The sequence below is a fragment of the Phyllostomus discolor genome, chromosome 13 (assembly GCF_004126475.2).
Source record: "Phyllostomus discolor isolate MPI-MPIP mPhyDis1 chromosome 13, mPhyDis1.pri.v3, whole genome shotgun sequence".
Classification (NCBI taxonomy): domain Eukaryota; kingdom Metazoa; phylum Chordata; class Mammalia; order Chiroptera; family Phyllostomidae; genus Phyllostomus; species Phyllostomus discolor.
Genome location: NC_040915.2, coordinates 44,708,221 through 44,726,810, shown reverse-complemented (window position 1 = coordinate 44,726,810; position 18,590 = coordinate 44,708,221). Strand labels below are relative to the sequence as shown.

The 18,590-nt window shown below is 54.5% G+C and overlaps 1 protein-coding gene across 6 annotated transcripts in view; it reads right to left on the bottom strand.

Annotated features, from left to right (window-relative positions):
• The window catches only part of KDM2B (lysine demethylase 2B), a 102,477-nt gene extending 83,887 nt beyond the window's left edge, over positions 1-18,590 (bottom strand). For 2 of the 6 annotated variants that reach the window (XM_036014582.1, XM_036014583.1), the window contains exons 1-4: positions 17,541-17,714; positions 17,092-17,236; positions 14,238-14,316; positions 12,757-12,803 (exon numbers count right to left, since the gene is read on the bottom strand). In XM_036014582.1, coding sequence (XP_035870475.1) covers positions 12,757-12,803; positions 14,238-14,316; positions 17,092-17,236; positions 17,541-17,699 — 430 coding nt within the window. In that variant the 5' untranslated portion in view covers positions 17,700-17,714. Of the gene's footprint in view, positions 1-12,756; positions 12,804-14,237; positions 14,317-17,091; positions 17,237-17,540; positions 17,715-17,888; positions 17,951-18,283 lie in introns of those variants that run through there. The other 4 variants (XM_036014584.1, XM_036014585.1, XM_036014586.1 and 1 more) reach the window with 4 other exon arrangements.

Sequence of the window (18,590 nt, the reverse complement as noted above, 5' to 3'; positions counted from 1 at the left end):
TAACCTAGGGCTCAGGGATGCAGGGACAGGTGGGACCCTCTAGAGCAGGGGTGCCAAACTCATTTTCCCCGGGGGGCCACATCAGCCTCGAGGTCGCCTTCAAAGGGCTGAATGTGAGGTTAGGAATGTGTACATGTAACTACTCCTTAAGAGAGCTCAGCGTTGCCGCTGGGTAGAAACAAGGTGCCAGCCAGATTTGGCCCAAGGACCTTGTGTGTACCACCTGTGCTCTAGAGGAATGACAAAGGATTCAGCACTGCAGGGCGGTGGAAGTGTGGAATGGGTATTTACTCCTTTTTTTTAGATTTTATTTATTTATTTTTTAGAGAGGGAAGGGAGGAAGAGAGAGAGAGAGAGGGAAACATCAATGAGTGGTTGCTGGGGGCCGTGGCCTGCAGCCCAGGCATGTGCCCTGACTGGGAATCGAACCTGCAACACTTTGGTTCGCAGCCCGAGCTCAATCCACTGAGCTACACCAGCCAGGCGGTATTTACTCATTTTAAGGGACTGTGACAATGCTACTGTGATTAGGAGCTTCAAAATCCCTTCTCATGGAGAATCACACACTGAAAACGTGACGGGTGAAATGGTCTGACGTGTGGAAATGCTGCAAATGGTGCAGGAGAGGAGGACGGGATGAGGGGCGGGGGCGGGACCACAGAGGGTGTTTTCGGGGGTGATGGGGACACAGTAGTTCAGTATACTTGGTCTGCTCTCGGTGCTTTTTAAAATTCTCTCCAATAAAAAAAAAACATAAAATAAAAAATAAATAAGTGAAATTCTCTCCAATAAAAAGTATTTTTGTAAATCCCAAGCTCAAGCCCTGGCTGGCGTAGCTCAGTGAATTGAGCACGGGCTGCAAACTGAAGTGTCGCAGGTTCGATTCCCAGTCAGGGTACATGCCTGGATTGCAGGCCACGGCCCCCAGCAACCGCACACTGATGTCTCTCTCTCTCTCTATCTCCCTCTCTTCCCTCTCTAAAAATAAATAAATAACATCTTTAAAAATAAATAATAAATAAATAAATCCCAAGCTGGGTTACTGGCTCTGTGGCTCGGGGAACGCACTCCTCCTAGACTGCCCGTTCATGGAAGGGAACCTATCTCGGGGCCTGGCACCTGGTAAGGCCTGCCACGCACTCGGCCACTGGCCTCCGCGTCGGTCTGGGAGAGAACCGTAGGGGCTCTGGATTCCACGGAGTCCGGCAGCGCCCCCATCGGACAAAAAGGGAAAGGGTGCTCCCTCTCTCTGCCCTGTGCACCCCAATTCTAACCCTGGAGTGGCAGCCCTAGCTGGGCCCTTTTATTCTCACTGGTGAACACGCCGGACGCACAGCTGTCTGGCCCGTTCCTCATCAGGGACAGCCATCGGGGGGCCACGGAATGAGCAGCGGGAGTGCCCCCCGGCACCTGGGACGGTGCCCAGAGCCCTGGACGGAGCTCCAGGCCCAGCCACCCCGACCGGCCCTGCGCTAGGCCTCAGTGGCCTAGGATGTGAAGACAGGAAGTACTTGACCTTCATACTTTTTTTTTTTGGGTTGCCACAAAACTCTTTCTTCAAACAGGAGCTTTGACAAGAGCCGAATGCATGAATAAAAACAAGAGCTCAGGCTGAGGTGGAAGGGTGCTCAGAACTGACACCCAGATTCTTAGGAACTCCCTTTGAAAGCCACAGGCTTAGGTCATGTGTGGGTCCTCTTCCAGGGCCACCGTGCTGACTTTTAGCCTAGTTCTTAAATCCTCAGCTCAGATCCGTTAAATGTGAAGTGGGGGGAAGGGGGCAGAAGAGGCCCAGAGGGGTCACGGGGGACAGTTGGGGCCTGCCAGTCCCTTTTGGTCTGAGCTGGGGGATTAAGAGTTGACGCTCCGTCTTCTCAGGTTCCCTGTCTGATCTGCCACCAGTGGCAAAGGAGAGCTGGGTACAAGTGTCCCGTCTCTGAGCAGGAAGCCCAGCAAATGCCCACAGGGACAGAAGGGACAGATCAGTGCCAAGGCGGAATGTGGCCCTCCCAGCTCCAGGGAGCAGCCACCCAGAGCAGGTGACAGGGACAAGCCGCCCTCTGGAGCCTGCAAGGGACACACAGCGCTGCAACCCTCCGGCCCCCGAAGGCAGTGGGTTGCAGGGGAAAGGTTCCCCTCGGGCGGGTGCTGGGTGCCTGGCATTGCTAAGTAGGCCGGCAGCTCAGCCCTCTCCCTCTCTCCCCTGCCCCCGCCCCTCCCTCCCAGTCTCATTGGTTCGCTGGGCTCACAGGCTACACACACACACACACACACACACACACACCCAACGAATTCCAGCTGCATAAATTAATCCGTGGCCCCCTGGCCCTTGCTGTGAAGGCCCCATCAGTCAGCTCCCAGAGTCCCCCGCTCCAGCCGCGGCCAGGAGGGGCTGCTGAAAGTCACCTTGAACACTAATGGGAATCACACGTGGGCCCCGACCCCGAACTCCCCCGAGCCCGTCCTTCAGAAAGTGCACCCAACTGGTCTGTGTCATTCTTCTGGAACCTTCTCCGTCATCCTCCAGTTTCTGCACTGGTTTTTTTAGTTCTCTCCTAGGGAGTCTTGCCTCATCCGTCTCACAAAGGCTGACTTTATCAGCAAGAGAACTGGCCACAGGTTCAAATCCTGCTCTTCTATTTCCCAGCAGGGAGGCCTTGGGTATATCCCTGAACCTCACCGGGCCTCAGTTTCTGCATCTGGAAAGTGGGGACAACAGGACCTGCCCTAGTGTCCTGACACAATGACCAAAAGCACTTTGTAGACATAAAAGCAGGGGTCCCCCATTAAAGCCACTGTCCCACCCTGGCTGGCGTAGCTCAGTGGATTGAGCGCAGGCTGCGAACCAAAGTGTCCCAGGTTCGATTCCCAGTCAGGGCACATGCCTGGGTTGCAGGCCACAGGCCCCAGCAACCGCACATTGATGTTTCTCTCTCTCTCTCTTTCTCCCTCCCTTCCTTCTCTAAAAGTGAATAAATAAAATCTTAAAAAAAAAAAGACACTGTCCCTAACCAAACTCAGGAAAAATCCTCTCCCCAGCCCTAGGCTTGCCCAGATGCTCAGGGCTTCCCAAAGCATTAACACCTTCCGCCTCCTGACCTCTGCACCTTTTACAATGACCCCCGGGACTGGTCAGTGCCAGGCTGTCTTCTGGGGTCAAGACCCCGAGCCCCTGCATAGGCAGGTGGGCATATGATGCAAACCCAGACTAGCAAATCGGGGCAGAACCCAATCAGGCAGGGAAACCCGAAAAGACACTCAAGGCAAGCGCAGCCGCCTCCTGGAGCGGGAGCTGCGGAGAGCCGGCCGCCGCTGCACGTCGGACGGAGATGCGCGCGCATCCTTGCCCCTCCCACGCGCTCCCTATCTGGCTGTGACCAGTCACTCCGAGCCTCAGATCTGACGTGTGTAAAACGGGGGCAGCGATACATATGGTTTTACGTAGATCAGACAAAACAATACATGCAAGGTCGCTGGCTCGTAGCAATAAGGTCTCTGTGAACAGTGGCTAGTACTGCCCGTATTCCGCGGAGCCCCCGCCCCCAGGGGGTGATGTGTGTACCAGGCCAGCAGTGGGCAGAGGCGAGCACGGTTGCCCACGGCCTTGAGCACGCCCCAGACTTTGATTTTAGAGAAATAGCTTTCTAGGACAAGGGAAATAAAACCAATCCGTGAGGTGGGTGTTCACCTTATACAGGGAGCACCGGAGGACATGACTGCACCCCCCCAAAACCTTCCTCCTCCCTTGGGGGTCACGGTCCTCAGCTCTCCTGACCTCGTCCACCTTTCCCTCCTCGGATTTCTGTTTGTTTGTTTGTTTGTTTGTTTTTAGAGAGGGAAGGGAGGCAGAAAGAGAGAGAGAGAAACATCCATGTGCAGTTGCTGGGGCCTGTGGCCTGCAACCCAGGCATGTGCCCTGACTGGGAATCGAACCTGCGACACTTTGGTTCGCAGCCCACGCTCAATCCACTGAGCTACGCCAGCCAGGGCGCCCTCCTTGAATTTCTATCTGTTCTGCCAGTCGGATGCCTCCCCCGCCGGTCTGTCCAACCCTGACCTCTCTCCTGGGCTCAAATTCAGTGTGGCCGGAACTGAACTCATCTGTGCACCCGCACACCCTCCCCCACCCAACACGCACACTCGTCTCCTTTCCTCTGGGGTCCTATTATAGGCATCGCCTCCTCCCAGTCGCTGAAATTGAACCCTGCATCAGAATCTGGCGTGCCACCTACTGTCTGGGTAACTTGCGACTGACTTCTCTCCAGGCCTCAGGTCTGCCCACCTGTGAAATGGGAAAGCAGGACTAGAAGCGTTCTAAGGACCCTTTCAGTGTTTAAAACTCGCCCTGGCTGGTGTGGCTCAGTGGAATGAGCACTGGCCTGAGAACTGAAAGGTCACTGGTTCGATTCCCAGTCAGGGCACATGCCTGGGTTTGTGGGCCAGGTCCCCAGTAGGGGGCGTGTGAGAGGCAACCAATCAATGTTTCTCTTGCACATCAATGTTTCTACCCCTCTCTTTCTCCCTCCCTTCCCCTCTCTCTAAAATTATTTTTTTAAATAAGATGTTCTTTTTTTAAAGATTTTATTTATTTATTTTTAGAGAGGTGAAGGGAGGGAGAGAGAGAGAGAAACATCAGTGTGTGGTTGCCTCTCATGTGACCCGCAACCCAGGCATGTGCCCTGACTGGGAATCGAACCTGCGATGCTTTGGTTCACAGGCTGGCGCTCAATCCACTGAGCTACGCCAACCAGGGCTAATTTTCTTAATCTTAAAAAAAAAAAAAGAAGGTCTGGGGACAAGCCAGCTACCTTTAATTTAGCCATTTCCCTCAGCACAGCAGGTCAAGGGCAGAGCCCAGGTCTCGGGAGCCTGTGTAACCAGACACAACACAGACAGGCGCACGGTGCGCTTGTGAGTGAAGCATGGGGGAGGGTTCACGTTGGGGACAGGGTGAGGGTAGCAAGTAGTAAAGCGAAAGCACGGGCTGTGCAAACACCCCAGTGACCCGGGCCCTAGCCCGGCCGCCCTCTCACTGTGAGGCTCGACCCCTCCAAGCCTCAGATCCCTGGTCTGGAGAAGTCAACAGTAACGCTTCAATGTATACTATGGGTGAGGACAAAATGAGGTCACACGGCAAACAACCAGTGAGAGAGAGGTGATTATTACTATAATCGGAAGAATAAATGAATACTGAATGAGGTGATTTATCACGAAGATTTTTTTCAAGAGAAGGGGCCAAAGAAAGCATCGGTTCGCTCGAGCATCCTGCACAGAGAGAAATCCAATAAAGAGGTAATTGGTAACACCCCCCACCCCAAGCTGCAGATCCTGGGTGACACAGTATCAACAATGAATCCCTTTATGGATACGTTTTTTTCAGTGGGTTTAAATCATCTTCCGAGGCAGCAAAAATGCTCGCTGCTCCCGTCTCCTCCCCAGCCCCTCAACCCCGAATCCGAGGCTGTGAAATCACCCGTCTTCCGTGGAGAGACACAGACTAGGGCATCCAGGAGCAGACCCACACAGAGGCCGTCCGCTAATTTATGACAAAGATGACGCCTTGGTGCCTTAGATGGAGGGTGTGTTTTTTTTTAATAATGGTACTGAGTCAACTAGATATCTACATAGGAAAAGGACCTTGACCCCTCTCTCGGACCAAACACACGAAAAGTCAATCCCAGGTGAACTACAGTTGAAATGTGAGAGTTCAAAGGATGAGGTTTTTTCGATAGAACTGTATGGACATCTTCAAGACCTTGGAGTATGCCAAAATTTCTGAAACAAGAGACAAAAACAGCTAATGAACCAAGACGAGCTAAATGATCTATGTTAAAATGAAGAGCTTCCGTCTATTCCAAGACATCTTTAAGAGGATGAAAAGGCGGCCCACAAAGTCAGAGAAGATTCTAGAATGTGTACCCATATCTAGAATATACAAAAGAACCTTTATGTCAGGGGCTGACTTGTGTCCCCAGAATTCCGTATGTTCAGGTCGTAACCCCCAGTAACTTGAAATATGTAACCGAATTCGGGGGTGAGGACTTTACAGAGGTGATTACAGTAACACGAGTTCTCTCGGGTGGGCCCCCATCCGACGAGACGGGCATCCTCAAACAAGGAGCGAAGACACAGATACACAGAGGGAAGGCCGTGTGAAGACACGGAGAGAAGGCAGAGGTCTGCAGGCCGAGGGCAGGGAGCCTTGGAGAAACCGCCCCTGCCGACACGGTGATCCGCAACCTCTAGTTCCAGAACGACGAGAAAAGAGATTCCTGCCGTTCACGTCACCCAGTCTGCGGAGCTGTGACGCAGCCAGAGCAAACCCAAGAAGAGACAATCCTTGAAAATAAAACCACAGACAAGAGACCTGATCAGATATTTCACAACAGAAGGATTCCAAATAGCACATGAGCACGAAATGGGGTTCCATTCGGTTCTCCGTGAGAGAAAGGCTAACCGAAACTGCAGGGAGACGCCACTGTGGCCACCCCCCAGCATGGGAGCTCGGCCGGAATCATAGGGATAGAACACCACCCCCTGGGGAGGACGTGGAGCGGCCAGAACCAGAACCAGAACCAGAACAACCCCTCTGAACAGTTACTCGGCAGTAACTACTGAGCCCAAGAAAACATGCATTTTCTATGACCCAAGCAATTCCACTTTTAAATACAGGGTGGAGCAAATACAGGGTGTTCGTATGGAAAATACAATAATTAATAAAAGGTAATACAAGAATATGGCCCTGGCCCATAGCTCAGTTGGTTAGAGCGTCATCCTGATACACCAAGGTTGTGGGTTCGATCCCAGGTCAGGACACATGCAAGAATCAACAAATGAATGCATAAATCAGTGGAACAACAAATTGCTGTTTCTCTCTCTCTGTCTCTCCCCTGCTTCTCTCAAGTCAGTAAGTTTAAAAAATATATAAATAAAATAAATAATAACACAACAGTAAAACTGTGTTTCGTGTACTATAAAGCTACTTTTGCACCCCCTGCATATTTCTAACCGAAATGCACCCACCTGCTCACCCAGTCACGTTCTAGAATGTTCACAGTGACACTATTCGTAGAGCCTTAAACTGACAATTCCCCAAGTGGCCAGGAACAGCAGAATGAATCAAGTCAATTCATAAAGTCACATATTGCAAAACGATGTAGCAGTGAAAAATAAACCCTCGACGACTACGCACAACATGAACGAATCTCGTCAACACCAAGGTGCACGAAAGAAGCCCAAGCCCACAGAGGACACCCCGAGTGGTCCCACTGACATGCAGTGTGGGGACAGGCAAGCTAAGACAGCGCTGTCGGAGGTCAGGAGGACAGGGGCGGGTGCTGACTGCACGGAAACGTGTGGGGTGCTGGCTCTGGGGTGCCCCTCGCCCTGGGGTGCCCCAGTTATTACAATTACCAGGCTGTGTGGGTACTGTATGCGCCCTGTCCTATGTATACGTGGGGGACCCAAAGAAAGCAGAGTTTATTTATTAAAAATTCTGCCCTGGCTGGCATAGCTCAGTGGATTGAGTGCGGGCTGCAAACCAAAGTGTGGCAGGTTCAATTCCCAGTCAGGGCACATGCCTGGGTTGCAGGCCACGGCCCCCAGCAACCGCACATTGATGTTTCTCTCTCTCTTTCTCCCTCCCTTCCCTCTCTAAAAAGAAATAAATAAAATCTTTTTTTAAAAGTCATTTAAAAAAATTCTGTATTTATTCTTCCGTGTGTAAACTTCAGTCACCTTCAAAATACTCTCCTTTTGATGTATTACACCTGTGGAGACTTTTTTCCATGGCTCAAAAGAGTTTTTGAACTTGTCGGTTTTGATGCCTTTTAGTGTTTCTGCCATTTTGCTTGTTTGTTTGTTTGATCTCTTCCACACCGGCAAAATGTTTCCCTCTGAGGACTTTTTCCATCCAGGGAAACAAAAAATGTCGCTCGGGGCGAGATCGGGTGAATAGGGAGGGTGAGGCAGTGGGGTCGTGCTGTTTTTGGTCAAAAACTGCTGACACTCAGCGTGGGCAGGTGCACTTATAAATCACCCAACATGAAATGGGCAGGGGCATTGAAAGAGTCTTCAAAAAAAATATTCACTGAAGCCAAACACAGCCTCTCACAACCACACCAGCTGGCACACTGATGCAGACGGGTCCCCAGAACATTCACCTAGCAGGGAAGCCTGGCCTGTAAGAGGCCTGCCCTCCAGAAGATCATTCTGGGTTTTCTTTGGGTCCCTCTCATGTATTGCACTTGAATAAAAAGGGTTTTTTTTTAAGACTTTATTCATTTAGCCCTGGCTGGTGTGGCTCACAGGATTGAACGCTGGCCTGTGGACTGAAGGGTCACAGGTTCAAGTTCAGGTCAGGGCACACATCTGGGTCGAGGGCCAGTCCCCAGCTGCAGCGTGAGAAAGGCAACCAATAGCTGTCTCTCTCCACTTTCTCCCTCCCTTCCCCTCTCTCTAAAAAATAAATAAACTTTAAAAAAAAAGAAAAAAATGAGTTTATTTTTTAGAGAGAGGGGAAGGGAGGGAGAGAGGGAGAGAAACATTGATGTGAGAGAGAAACCTCCATTAGTTGCTTCTTGTACGCACCCCGACTAGGTACTGAACCCAGGCATGTGCCCTTACCAGGGATTGAACCGGCGACGTTTTGCTTTGCAGGACAACGCTCAACCAACTGAGCCACACTGGTCAGGGCATATAAAAAGTTTTTATATTAAGTGTACAGCGTGCTAGAAATGGAAAGCGCCCTTTCTTTCTTTCTTTTTTAAAAGGCAGGGAGCTAGTAAGAGAGGCTACATACCAATCTTCCCAGTGAGCAGAGAAACAGGGCTTTCAGAGAAAATCCCGAGTTGAGAACATAAGAAAAGAATCTGTAGCCCCAAGTCATGGCCCGAACACCTGGGTGTGCACCAGCCTCTTTCCCGAACATCCCCCTCCCAAAGCAGAGCCCAGGGAGGGGGCAGGAGGCTGGGATCCCACACTCACTGGAGGGTTGGTCCAGCCTCCCCTTCCAAAGCAAGACTGCCATTTACATCCGGGGCATGTTCCCATCACCCTGCAACCCTAGGGAGTCCCTCCTTCCCGTGCACCGTGCGCGTGGGTCTGCCGGGCTGACCGGGCCACCACCAGCTCCGGGAGGTGTGGGTGTGCTAAGCCACTCAGAGGCCCACCCAGAGACAGCTGATGCAATTACTGGGTGAGGGGGGGGGTACAGGGGGGTGCGAAGGAGGACCCTAAGCTAGTAGGGGTGAAGCCTAGAGCTGCTGGCTCCCCAACTTTGCCACCACACAGGGAGGAGCTCGCCAAAGAAGAAAGCACAAAGAAAGATGCAGCAAAAGAGGGAAACAGAAAGGGAAACAGGCAACTTCTTGAGATCTTGGAGCGCTTAGGTCTAGACATGCCCGGAAGCCACCCCTGGCTTGAACTTATTGCGGACGCCTGTGAATTCTGTTTTGCTTAGGCCAGCTTGAGTTACACTTGTCACTTAAGTCACTATTAAGAAGTGCCCTATGGCTGCTCTCTGGATGTCTGTGTGCACTGAAACGAGGTAATGATACCCCACGCTAACCATAATTACAGGCATGTCTCCTGGCGTCAGAGCTCGCTACACCTTACAAAGCACGTTAATGTTCACCAACCATCTGATCATCACAGAAACGCCAGAGGAGGCTGTGCAGGTATTACTAGTCCTGCTTGCTTGCTTTCTTGTTGAGATTTTATGTATTCATTTCTTTACAGAAAGGGAAAGGGAGGGAGAAAGAGAGGGAGAGAAATGTCAATGTGTGGTTGCCTCTCACATGCCCCCAAGGTGGGGACCTGGTCCGCAACCCAGGCATGTGCCCTGATTGGGAATTGAACCAGCGACCCTTTGGTTCGCAGGCCGGCGCTCAACCCACTGAGCTGCACCAGCCAGGGCTAGTCCTGCTGTCTTTGCCATCCTAGGCTCTCCAAGAACTGGCGAGGACACGGGCCCCGTCGATTTGCTTCCACAATGAGAAGAAGGAGGCTGAAGGGAAGAAGAGGCGGTCTGCTCTCATCATGGGACTGCAGAGGGCTTGAAAATCCCTCAAAAGGGCCAAGAGCGAGGTCCGTTAAGACTGGGATGTAGCCTGAACCCCAGATTTGAGAATCTGGCTTTAATCCTTGATCATAAAGAAGATCTCATCAGCCCAATAAATAATAATAGTGGGAACCTCTCACTGAGTGCCCATCATCCGGCATACTTCTAAGCATCCTATTCATTCTCTCACAAAGCTCTTCTTCCAGGCAGATTCTGCGATGAAGCTCCACTCTGCAGATGAGGAAACAGAGGCTCAGGGAGGTGAAGCAGCCTGCCCCACATCGTCTGCCAGCTAGCAGAGCGGGGCCTGCAACAAGGTTCCTGAACAGCAAAGGCTGGGGCTGGGTTGAGGCACCACAGCGGGTCGCCTGGGCCGCCTGGGTCTCGAGACTTGATTTATCGAGTCCACTGTCTGATCGGGAAAGTGTGCTCCACTCTGATGTTCCCTTCCTTCAACACCTCGGGAATGCCACTTAAAAAGGAAACCTACCCCTTCCCGAGCGAGCCCCAGCCAATTAACCCAGGTCCTTCCGTCATCGGTACCGTCTCCAGACAACGGCCCTCCCTTCCGAGTATCAGTTAACACACTTTTGGGTCAATTATTCACGCTGGATTATCCGACACACCCACCGGTCAGCTGTCTTCACCCCCCACACACCGCCACCAGAATCGGCTTCTGGAAAACTTCAACGAGATCACACCACTTCACACCCACTAGGGTGGCTCCCGTCAACAAGACAGACAATGACAAGTGTTGGCGCGCACGTGGAGAAACCGGAGCCCTCGGGCATGGCTAATGGGCACGTAAAATGGCGCAGCTGCTCTGGAAAGCAGGCTGGCAGTTCCTCGGGAGGTTAAATATAGTTACCGAATGACCCAGCAATTCCAGCCCTAGGAATATACACCCAAGAGAAATGAAACATATGTCCACCTAAGACTCGTGCATAACTACCTCCAGGAGCATTATTCATAAAAAGCGAAGAACTAGAAACGACCGAAATGTCCGTCCATCAGCCGCTACACGAAATGCGGTCAGTCCCTGCAGTGGAATATTACTGGGCCGTGAAAAGGAACAAAGCCCTGACACCTGCCACGACGTGGATGAACCTCGAGAACATGATGCTGAGCCAGAAGCCAGCATCGCAAAGGACCACATATTACATGATTCCATTGACACGAAAAGTCCAGAACAGACAAACCCACAGAGGCAGAAAGCGGATCAGTGGCTGACAGGGGACAGAGGCAGCGGGGAACTGGGAGGCACAGGGTTTTGAGGGTGAAAGCAGTGTTCCGGAGTAAGACTGTGCCGATGATGGTCCCACAACACTGTGCCCATACTAAACACCACTGGATGGTACAGTCAAAAAGAGCTCGGTGGTGCCATTGATGGTATGTGAATTTTATCTCCATATGTAGAAAACTGTGTAACCGCCCCCCCCGCCCTGAGAAAATAATCAAGTCACACAGTTACCTGCTCACCACACGTTAAACTCCCAACTGCATTCCCATCACACCAGCTGTCAAACCCCGACTCCCTACCAGGCCCTGCACGAACCTGGCCCTGGGAGGGGCCCCAGGGGCCCCTCCCTTCTCACGCTGCTTTTCCCCCTGCTCATTCTGCTCCCCTCCCCGGACCTCCTGACCTTTGCCCTTTGTTCATCCCACAATCTGGAACATTCTTTCCCACAGCCAGCTTCCCACCATCAGTCAGGTGCCTGTCCAGATGTCCTCACGCCACCCCCAGGCCCTTCTTCCACGGCCCCATCTAAATAAAACACCATCACGATCCATCCCATTAACCTACTTTACTCCTCGGCCCTGAGCACCCTTCAGAAGGATGTGTATTTTTAGCCCTGGCTGGGTAGCTCCGTGGGTGGGAGCGCCGTCCCAGTGCACCAAGGTTGCTGGTTCGATCGTGCAAGACTCAACCAACGAATGCATAAAGCAGCGGAACAGCCAACAGCTGCTTTTCTTTCTCTCTCAAGTCAATAAATACAATTGTTGGAGAAAGGTGTATTTGTAAAAGCTGCTGACTTTTCTCACCCATCACTCCAACCAAGAGGGCAGGAATCTTGCCTGTCATGCTCACAGCCTAATGTAGGAGCCATGTAGGAGCCACTTGAGAAACACTTCTGGAAAGAATGGATTTCTCGATCGACTCCCCATGCAATCTGAAATGCTGCCTGCTACCTGGTCAGCAGCCGTCCAGAGCCGCACGTGAGCGGCCACTCCGCAGGCCCTCCGGGCATTAACCAGCCTGGCTCTCCGCGGTCGCCCCGCCCCTGACCTGCCTAGCGCCCTGAGAAAGTGGGAACAGGGGAACAAGCCCTCCCGTGGAAAGTCAGAAAGTCACAAAGCACGCAGCGCTCACCCTGCAACTCGCAAACGCAAGGGAGAGATCTAAGACTGCGGCGCCCACACCCGAGCTGGAGGCCGGGGTACAAGGCGGCCTCGTCAAACTGCGCACTGGCGGGCACCTCTGACCCAGCTCCTTAGGACCCCGCAATCAGACCTGTTCCCCACGACGGCGACGCGGGTGCAGCTCATGCCTCCTCCTGGGTCCTCCCAGGGGCCTAGGTTGTCAGAGGCAGCTCAAACCTAAGCAGGCGGGTGGGCGGGCCCCCATCCCTCTCCCCCCTCTCCCTACCTCAGCATCGCTCGACCTACAGGATCACGGCGCGCAGCCAGCTACTCACCCACCAGCAGCTTGACGTCGCGGACAGTGAAGTCAGGGTCCGGCATCCTGAAAAACGAGCCGCAGACTTCGGTGAGAAGCCAGAAACCCGGGTGAGACCCAACTCTGGGGGCAGGGTGACCGTTTCTCCTAGAGGGTTCCCTTGCTTTCGCTGCTGAGCCCCTGCTGAGCCCCAATGTGCAAACCGAACCCGCACACTCTCCCGGACCCCTGAACTCAGCTCCCGCTACAAGAAAGAACAGGGACATCCCCTGTCCGCCCACTCTTCCAGGGAAGACCCAAGTGTGGTGTCAGGGGTAAGAGCCAGAGCCGGGCATTCAAACACCTGCTTCTTTCGGGGTGCACCCCTCTCTGTGACTCTCCCTCTGGAAAATAATCTGAGCCCTGGCTGGCGGAGCTCAGTGGATTGAGCGCAGGCTGCGAACCAAAGTGTCGCAGGTTCGATTCCCAGTCAGGGTACATGCCTGGGTTGCAGGCCATGACCCCCAGCAACCACACATCGATGTTTCTCTCTCTCTCTCTCTATCTCCCTCCCTTCCCCCTCTCTAAAAATAAATAAATAAAATCTTTTAAAAATTAATAATAATAATAATAATAATGAGCACGATGAGTTTGAAGGAAGGTGGGAGGGACCCCTGTACGTTTCGAAGGAAGAAAAGGCACAATCACCATACCGACTCCAGGGGTACGGTAACCCAGCCAGCTGTAATGATTATGGTGACATTCACTACTCATTAACAACGATGCCGCAGGTTTCATTTCTACCGCGGGGAATGAGACTCTTGCGCAAGCGTGGCAGGAGGTAGGTGCTGGAGAGGGCAGCCCGCCGGGATGACACCCTCAGCCTCCTCCCCACCCCTGCCCAAGGGGTGGAAACCTGTTCTTCCAGCCTGCCTCCCAGATGGCTCCCCACCTGGAGCTCTGACAGATCGCTAAGAGAACGTAAACCAAACAAGACCCAGTGCGGAGGCAGGTGCTAGGGCAGGGGAGGGAGGCTGAGACAGGGGAGCCGGGCCTGGCTTCCTGGGAGCCACGCCCCCCACAGGCAAGGACCAATCCCCGCACAGTGGGAGCCGGAGACACAACCAGGTGCCCTACCTCTGGGCCCGGAGGCCGGCCCATCCCTTCCCAGCCCAGCAGCTGCCTCAGTTTCCTGATTTGGAGAGGGGGGACACTCTCTTTAGGAAGTCACCGCGTGTTAACTGGGGTGAATCAGGGGAGCAAGTCGACACTGTTTAAACATCCTATATCCTCTTTGCCCAGATTCTCTGAATAAGTCCAATCTTTGGAGGGTTTTCCCCTTTGTCAGGGCTTGAACAAGGAGATCCTGTATTCCCCAGGCTATGAAGAAACACCCTTCCCAGTGCTAAGGGGTGGGGCAAAGGATATAAGGAACCCATCCCGAGCTGCAAACTGTGTTAGTTAGGGAGGCAGAGGGCGGGGCGGGGGCGGAGGAGGGAGCAATCAGTTTCGGCAACTTACTTAATTCCCAGTCCATCCTTCTCTGGAAATATCAGGGGAACCCTGAGGGCTTCTCTCTGCACATACTCGTAGTTGAAATCTGTTCGGATATCGGAATTAAAACAAGCTGGTGAAGCCACGAAGCAGCGAATGAACCCCAGTCCATGGGTGAGGGGGAGAAAAATGATGGCGGGGGGCGGGGGGGGTTACAGTAGTCGCAGGCACCGGCTCGAGGGCAAAAGCTCCGTGGAAAATGACAGGGAAATGGATTAGGCGAAGCCCAGGAGAAACCATGCCAACTCTCGGCTCCTCTGCCTACTCAGTCATTCCCGGCATGCCCCACGGGTCAGAACTTGTCAATGAACAGCCCAAGGCTGGGCGAGGGGTGGGGAGCGGAGACTCATGAAAGAACCCCACACAGAAGGAGCCCGGGCCGGCGCTGAGAACAGAGAGACAGAGACACGCATCCCTAGCTGAGCTCAGAAAGGGAAGGGACTGCAAGACGGAAGAATGCCACCTGGGAGGGTCTGAAGGCCCGGAGAGGAGGCTGGGAGGAGGGCTCTCATTGTAGCTGAGCATCGGGGAAGATCTTATTGTAATATCCTGTATAGTGAAGGGGAGGGGGGGGAGCTGGTTTCCCTGGAAACTGTGTATTTGGTGCCAAAATAACTAGGGAACTGGGCACAGCTTTGTTGTCTTAATGGTGAAATTGTGCTGCAGCCGTCACAATACTTGCTCCAACGGGGTAACCCAGAGGGGTGCTCCCCGGGCGGAGAAGACTGTGCAAAGAGGACGTGGAGAAGCCCAGAGAAAATGCACGGCACCGTTTTCCGCCTGGGGGGGGGTCTGTCTGGTGCAGACCCCCAAATCCTTACCCTAACTGTGGAGGGGAGAGAGGCTGAGACGAACCCTCGCAGCCCCAAATCCTCAGGGAACGGATCCACGAGGGCGCCAGGCCTCGCCGGCCAGTCAGGAGACGGAGGAGCTCACAGGTCACGGAAGCCCCTGCCCCAGGCGAGCAGTTCACCGGGGCAGCTCGGAGGGGGAGGAGGCCGAGGCAGCGCAGCTCCGAGAGGGAGAGAACAAAACCAGGGCTGGGGAGAGCCCTGACCTTAGCAGCTCAGATCCCCAGGGGCTCCCAGTGAATGGGGATTCCTAAGGATTTGAAGGCACAGAAGTTTAAGAAGCTTCTATCTTGAATCCAGGCTCAGGGCTCCTTCTGTGTCTCAGCTCCTCCCTCGAGTTTTGGGGCCAGATCTGAATTAACTACCAAAACCCTAGGGCCGTCCGGCTCCTTTGAAAGGAGCCCGGACAGCAGATTGAAGCAATCTCCCTTGCTGGAACCCCTGCCCCCTACACACACACACACCCCCAAAGCCCACCCCCAGGGTCAGCTTTCGGCTTCTTCCAATGAGCCTGAGAAAACTCTCTTGAGGTCCCCGGGCAGAGCATTCCTCACAAATGACCAGGAAGAGTTTGCATATTGTTTTCTCATAGGATCCGTCAACTACTCAGTTTGAGGGTGAAGAAAGGCGAGGCATTAAAATCCCATTTGTGCTAAGGAAATTTAAATGAAGCTGAGAATGGCCCCTTCAAGACCGGGCAGGCTGGAAGAAATGTCCTCTTCCCTCCCCCCACAGCCACCCCCTGCCACGGGAGCCCAGCACCCCAGAAAACAGGGGCACAAAAGGGAAACTTCAAAAACGCAAAGCCTGGACGGTCTCTGGAGAGAGCAGAGGCGAGACACTGGAGCGGAACCTGGGGGCGGGAGGGCTTCTCAGCTATCAGCGCGCGGAGGGATGGAAGGGTTTTCCAAGGGGGATGGGAGATAAACAACGCGGGCACCGAGAACTTGGATATTTGGGGGGGTGTGGGGATGAACTCACAAATCCCAGGAGGGCAAAGGGCAATGCCCAGGTAAGCAAGGACACCTCCAAACCACCAACCCCACAGGACCGCTGGAAGCCTCGGACTCAAGCCGGAGCCCCGCAGCACCCCCAAAGACCGGGCGGTGTCCCCAGACACGCTCCCAGCACCAGGGTCAGGGAGAAATGATAGCCCTAAAAGTCTCCAACTGGGTGGCATCCCCAAATCCTAGAGGCTCTAAACTGGCAGGGCCCTCAGAAGGGGGCAGAGCTCAGGCCCGGAAGAAACCCCACGTCCTAGAGGGGCGCCCCAAGTCTTCACTTGGAAAGTGCCAGGGGACAGGGGACTCAGCCTTAAGCCGGAGGGGTGATCACCCCCTCAACCGCAGTCCCCCCTTCCAGCAGTCAGAGCTGCAGGGCTAGAGGCCACCGGCTTAGGTGGGGACCCGAGCCAGCGACTCTGCTCCAATCTGGCAGAGCCCGCCAGGTGATGGGGTGCCTTAGACCCCAGGCTTGAGGAGGCCCGTCATTCGGTGACCCCTGGGCGCCCCCAGCGCCAGCTTCCAACTGGCAGGGCCCACATAGCACGAAGTTTGCGAGGATTCAGGCCTGGGTGCCTCATCCCAGTCTGACTCCAGCCGGGCAGCGAGCAAGGAGCTGGGCCGGCTCCGGGAGGGATAGAACGCGGCGCACCCGCCTTCCCTCGGTCCGCCCGTCCGTTCGTCCCCAGGTCTCTCTGTCGGCCAGACCCCCGGCTCTGCCCACCCTGGGGCTGGTGGTGGGCGCTGGCCAGGCCTAGGCCCTCGCCCGGCCCCGGTTTCAGCCTGCCCTCCTCCCTCGCCACCCCACCCCACCCTACCCCACCCCCCCAGTGCTCGGCCTCGTTTCGTCACCGGATCCCCTGGAATGGGGGACGCGGGCGCGAAATACGAACCCAGCCACCGGCAGCTCCCTCCCCACGTGCGCTCGGGCTGCGGCGCGGAGGGCGGCTGGAGGAAGGGGCACCTCACCTTTGCCCTCCATGGCGTGCACGAAGTCCCCCTGGTACAGCTGGCTGCGCAGCTTCTCCTCCAGGCTGAAGCCGCGGACGCTAACGATCTCCTCCACGTCCGACAAGTCCTCGTTCTCGTCGTATCTCTGGCGGTCAATCGGGCGCTGCGGGGACCCAAGCCAGAGAGCCCGGGACATTACTGGGGGACCTGAGGGTCGCCTCTCACCCTGGGCCCAGCTCCAACAGGTGCAGAAGCCGCGCACCCCTGCACCCTACCAGTGCGACCCGAGCAACTTTGCGCAAACGCTCAAGATGCTGGAAATCAGGATAACGAGAGGGGCCGCACCCCCAAGTGTCTGGCTGCGCCCTCCAAGGCATTCCCCTCCTGCATCTCGGGAGGCCGTGGAAGGGACATCTGGGGGGGCTCCCTTTGCTCCCCACCCCCGGAAGGTGTTGACTTTTGCTCACTCGGCCGGGAGCTTCGTTATGTAACCCGCGAAGGGGGCTCCGCGCACGGGCTGGCGGGGCATCTGTAGGCCCCGGGAGGAGCCGCGGCGGCGCCCGGCTCGGCGCTAACAGCAGCCGCGGCGGCAGAGCCGGGAAGCCGGAACCGGGGGCTGGCGGCATTTCTAAGACTGGAGCCGCCCCCGACCTACCCGGGAAGCTGGAAAGCTAAAATGGAAGGGCTGAGACCCCAGCCGCCCCCGCCGACCGCCCTCCAGTGCAAGAAGAAGAGGTGGGAGGGGGTTCTGGGCTTGGGAGGGGGAGAGGCTGACCGCCCGCCACAAAGCTCCCATCCGAGACCCCAAAACGCACCAGCAGCTGCCTCATCTCCCCACAAGCGCGCGCGCACACTCACTTCCTAAGGAGACTCCCCCGCCACTCCCCGCATCCCCTGCCTCCTCCCTCCACCGCCCAGCGCCTGGCCCCGCAGCCCCCCAGATTCCGGGCGAACCCCGAGCCCGCTCGGCCCCCTTCCACGCCTTTCCCCGCTACCACCTCTCCACTTAAGTGTCTGAGACTCTGAGCTTCACAAGAGACTGGAGGAGTAATCTGCTGGCTTCCTTTTGCATGCAATTTATTATATTTTTTTTCCGGTCCTCTTGCAAAATACAGAAAAGGAAAGAAAAGGCAGCGAGAAACAACAACAACAAAAAATAGATCTATCATATACCAGATACAGACTGGGGGGAAAAAAAAAAGCTACACACCAATCTTCTTCCAGAGTCTTTCTCTGCCTCCATTTTTTTAGGAGAGTTCACCAATTAATTGTCAACACTCCTGCCCCCTGCATTTTGGCAGAGGGGGTAAGGAGAGAAGACCAAAGAAAACAAACCAAAAAAATAAATAAATAAAGCAAGCCAGAGCCGAGATCTACAAAGTTTTGCACCAACACTTAAGCAGATCCGTTTGCAAAGTCCTAGGAAACCATTTTCAGCAGTTGTGGGGGGGGAGGCGTCGACGTCATAATCCCCGGAACGTAAACATTGTTGCCGATCGCGCTCTGAGCCCGCGGCC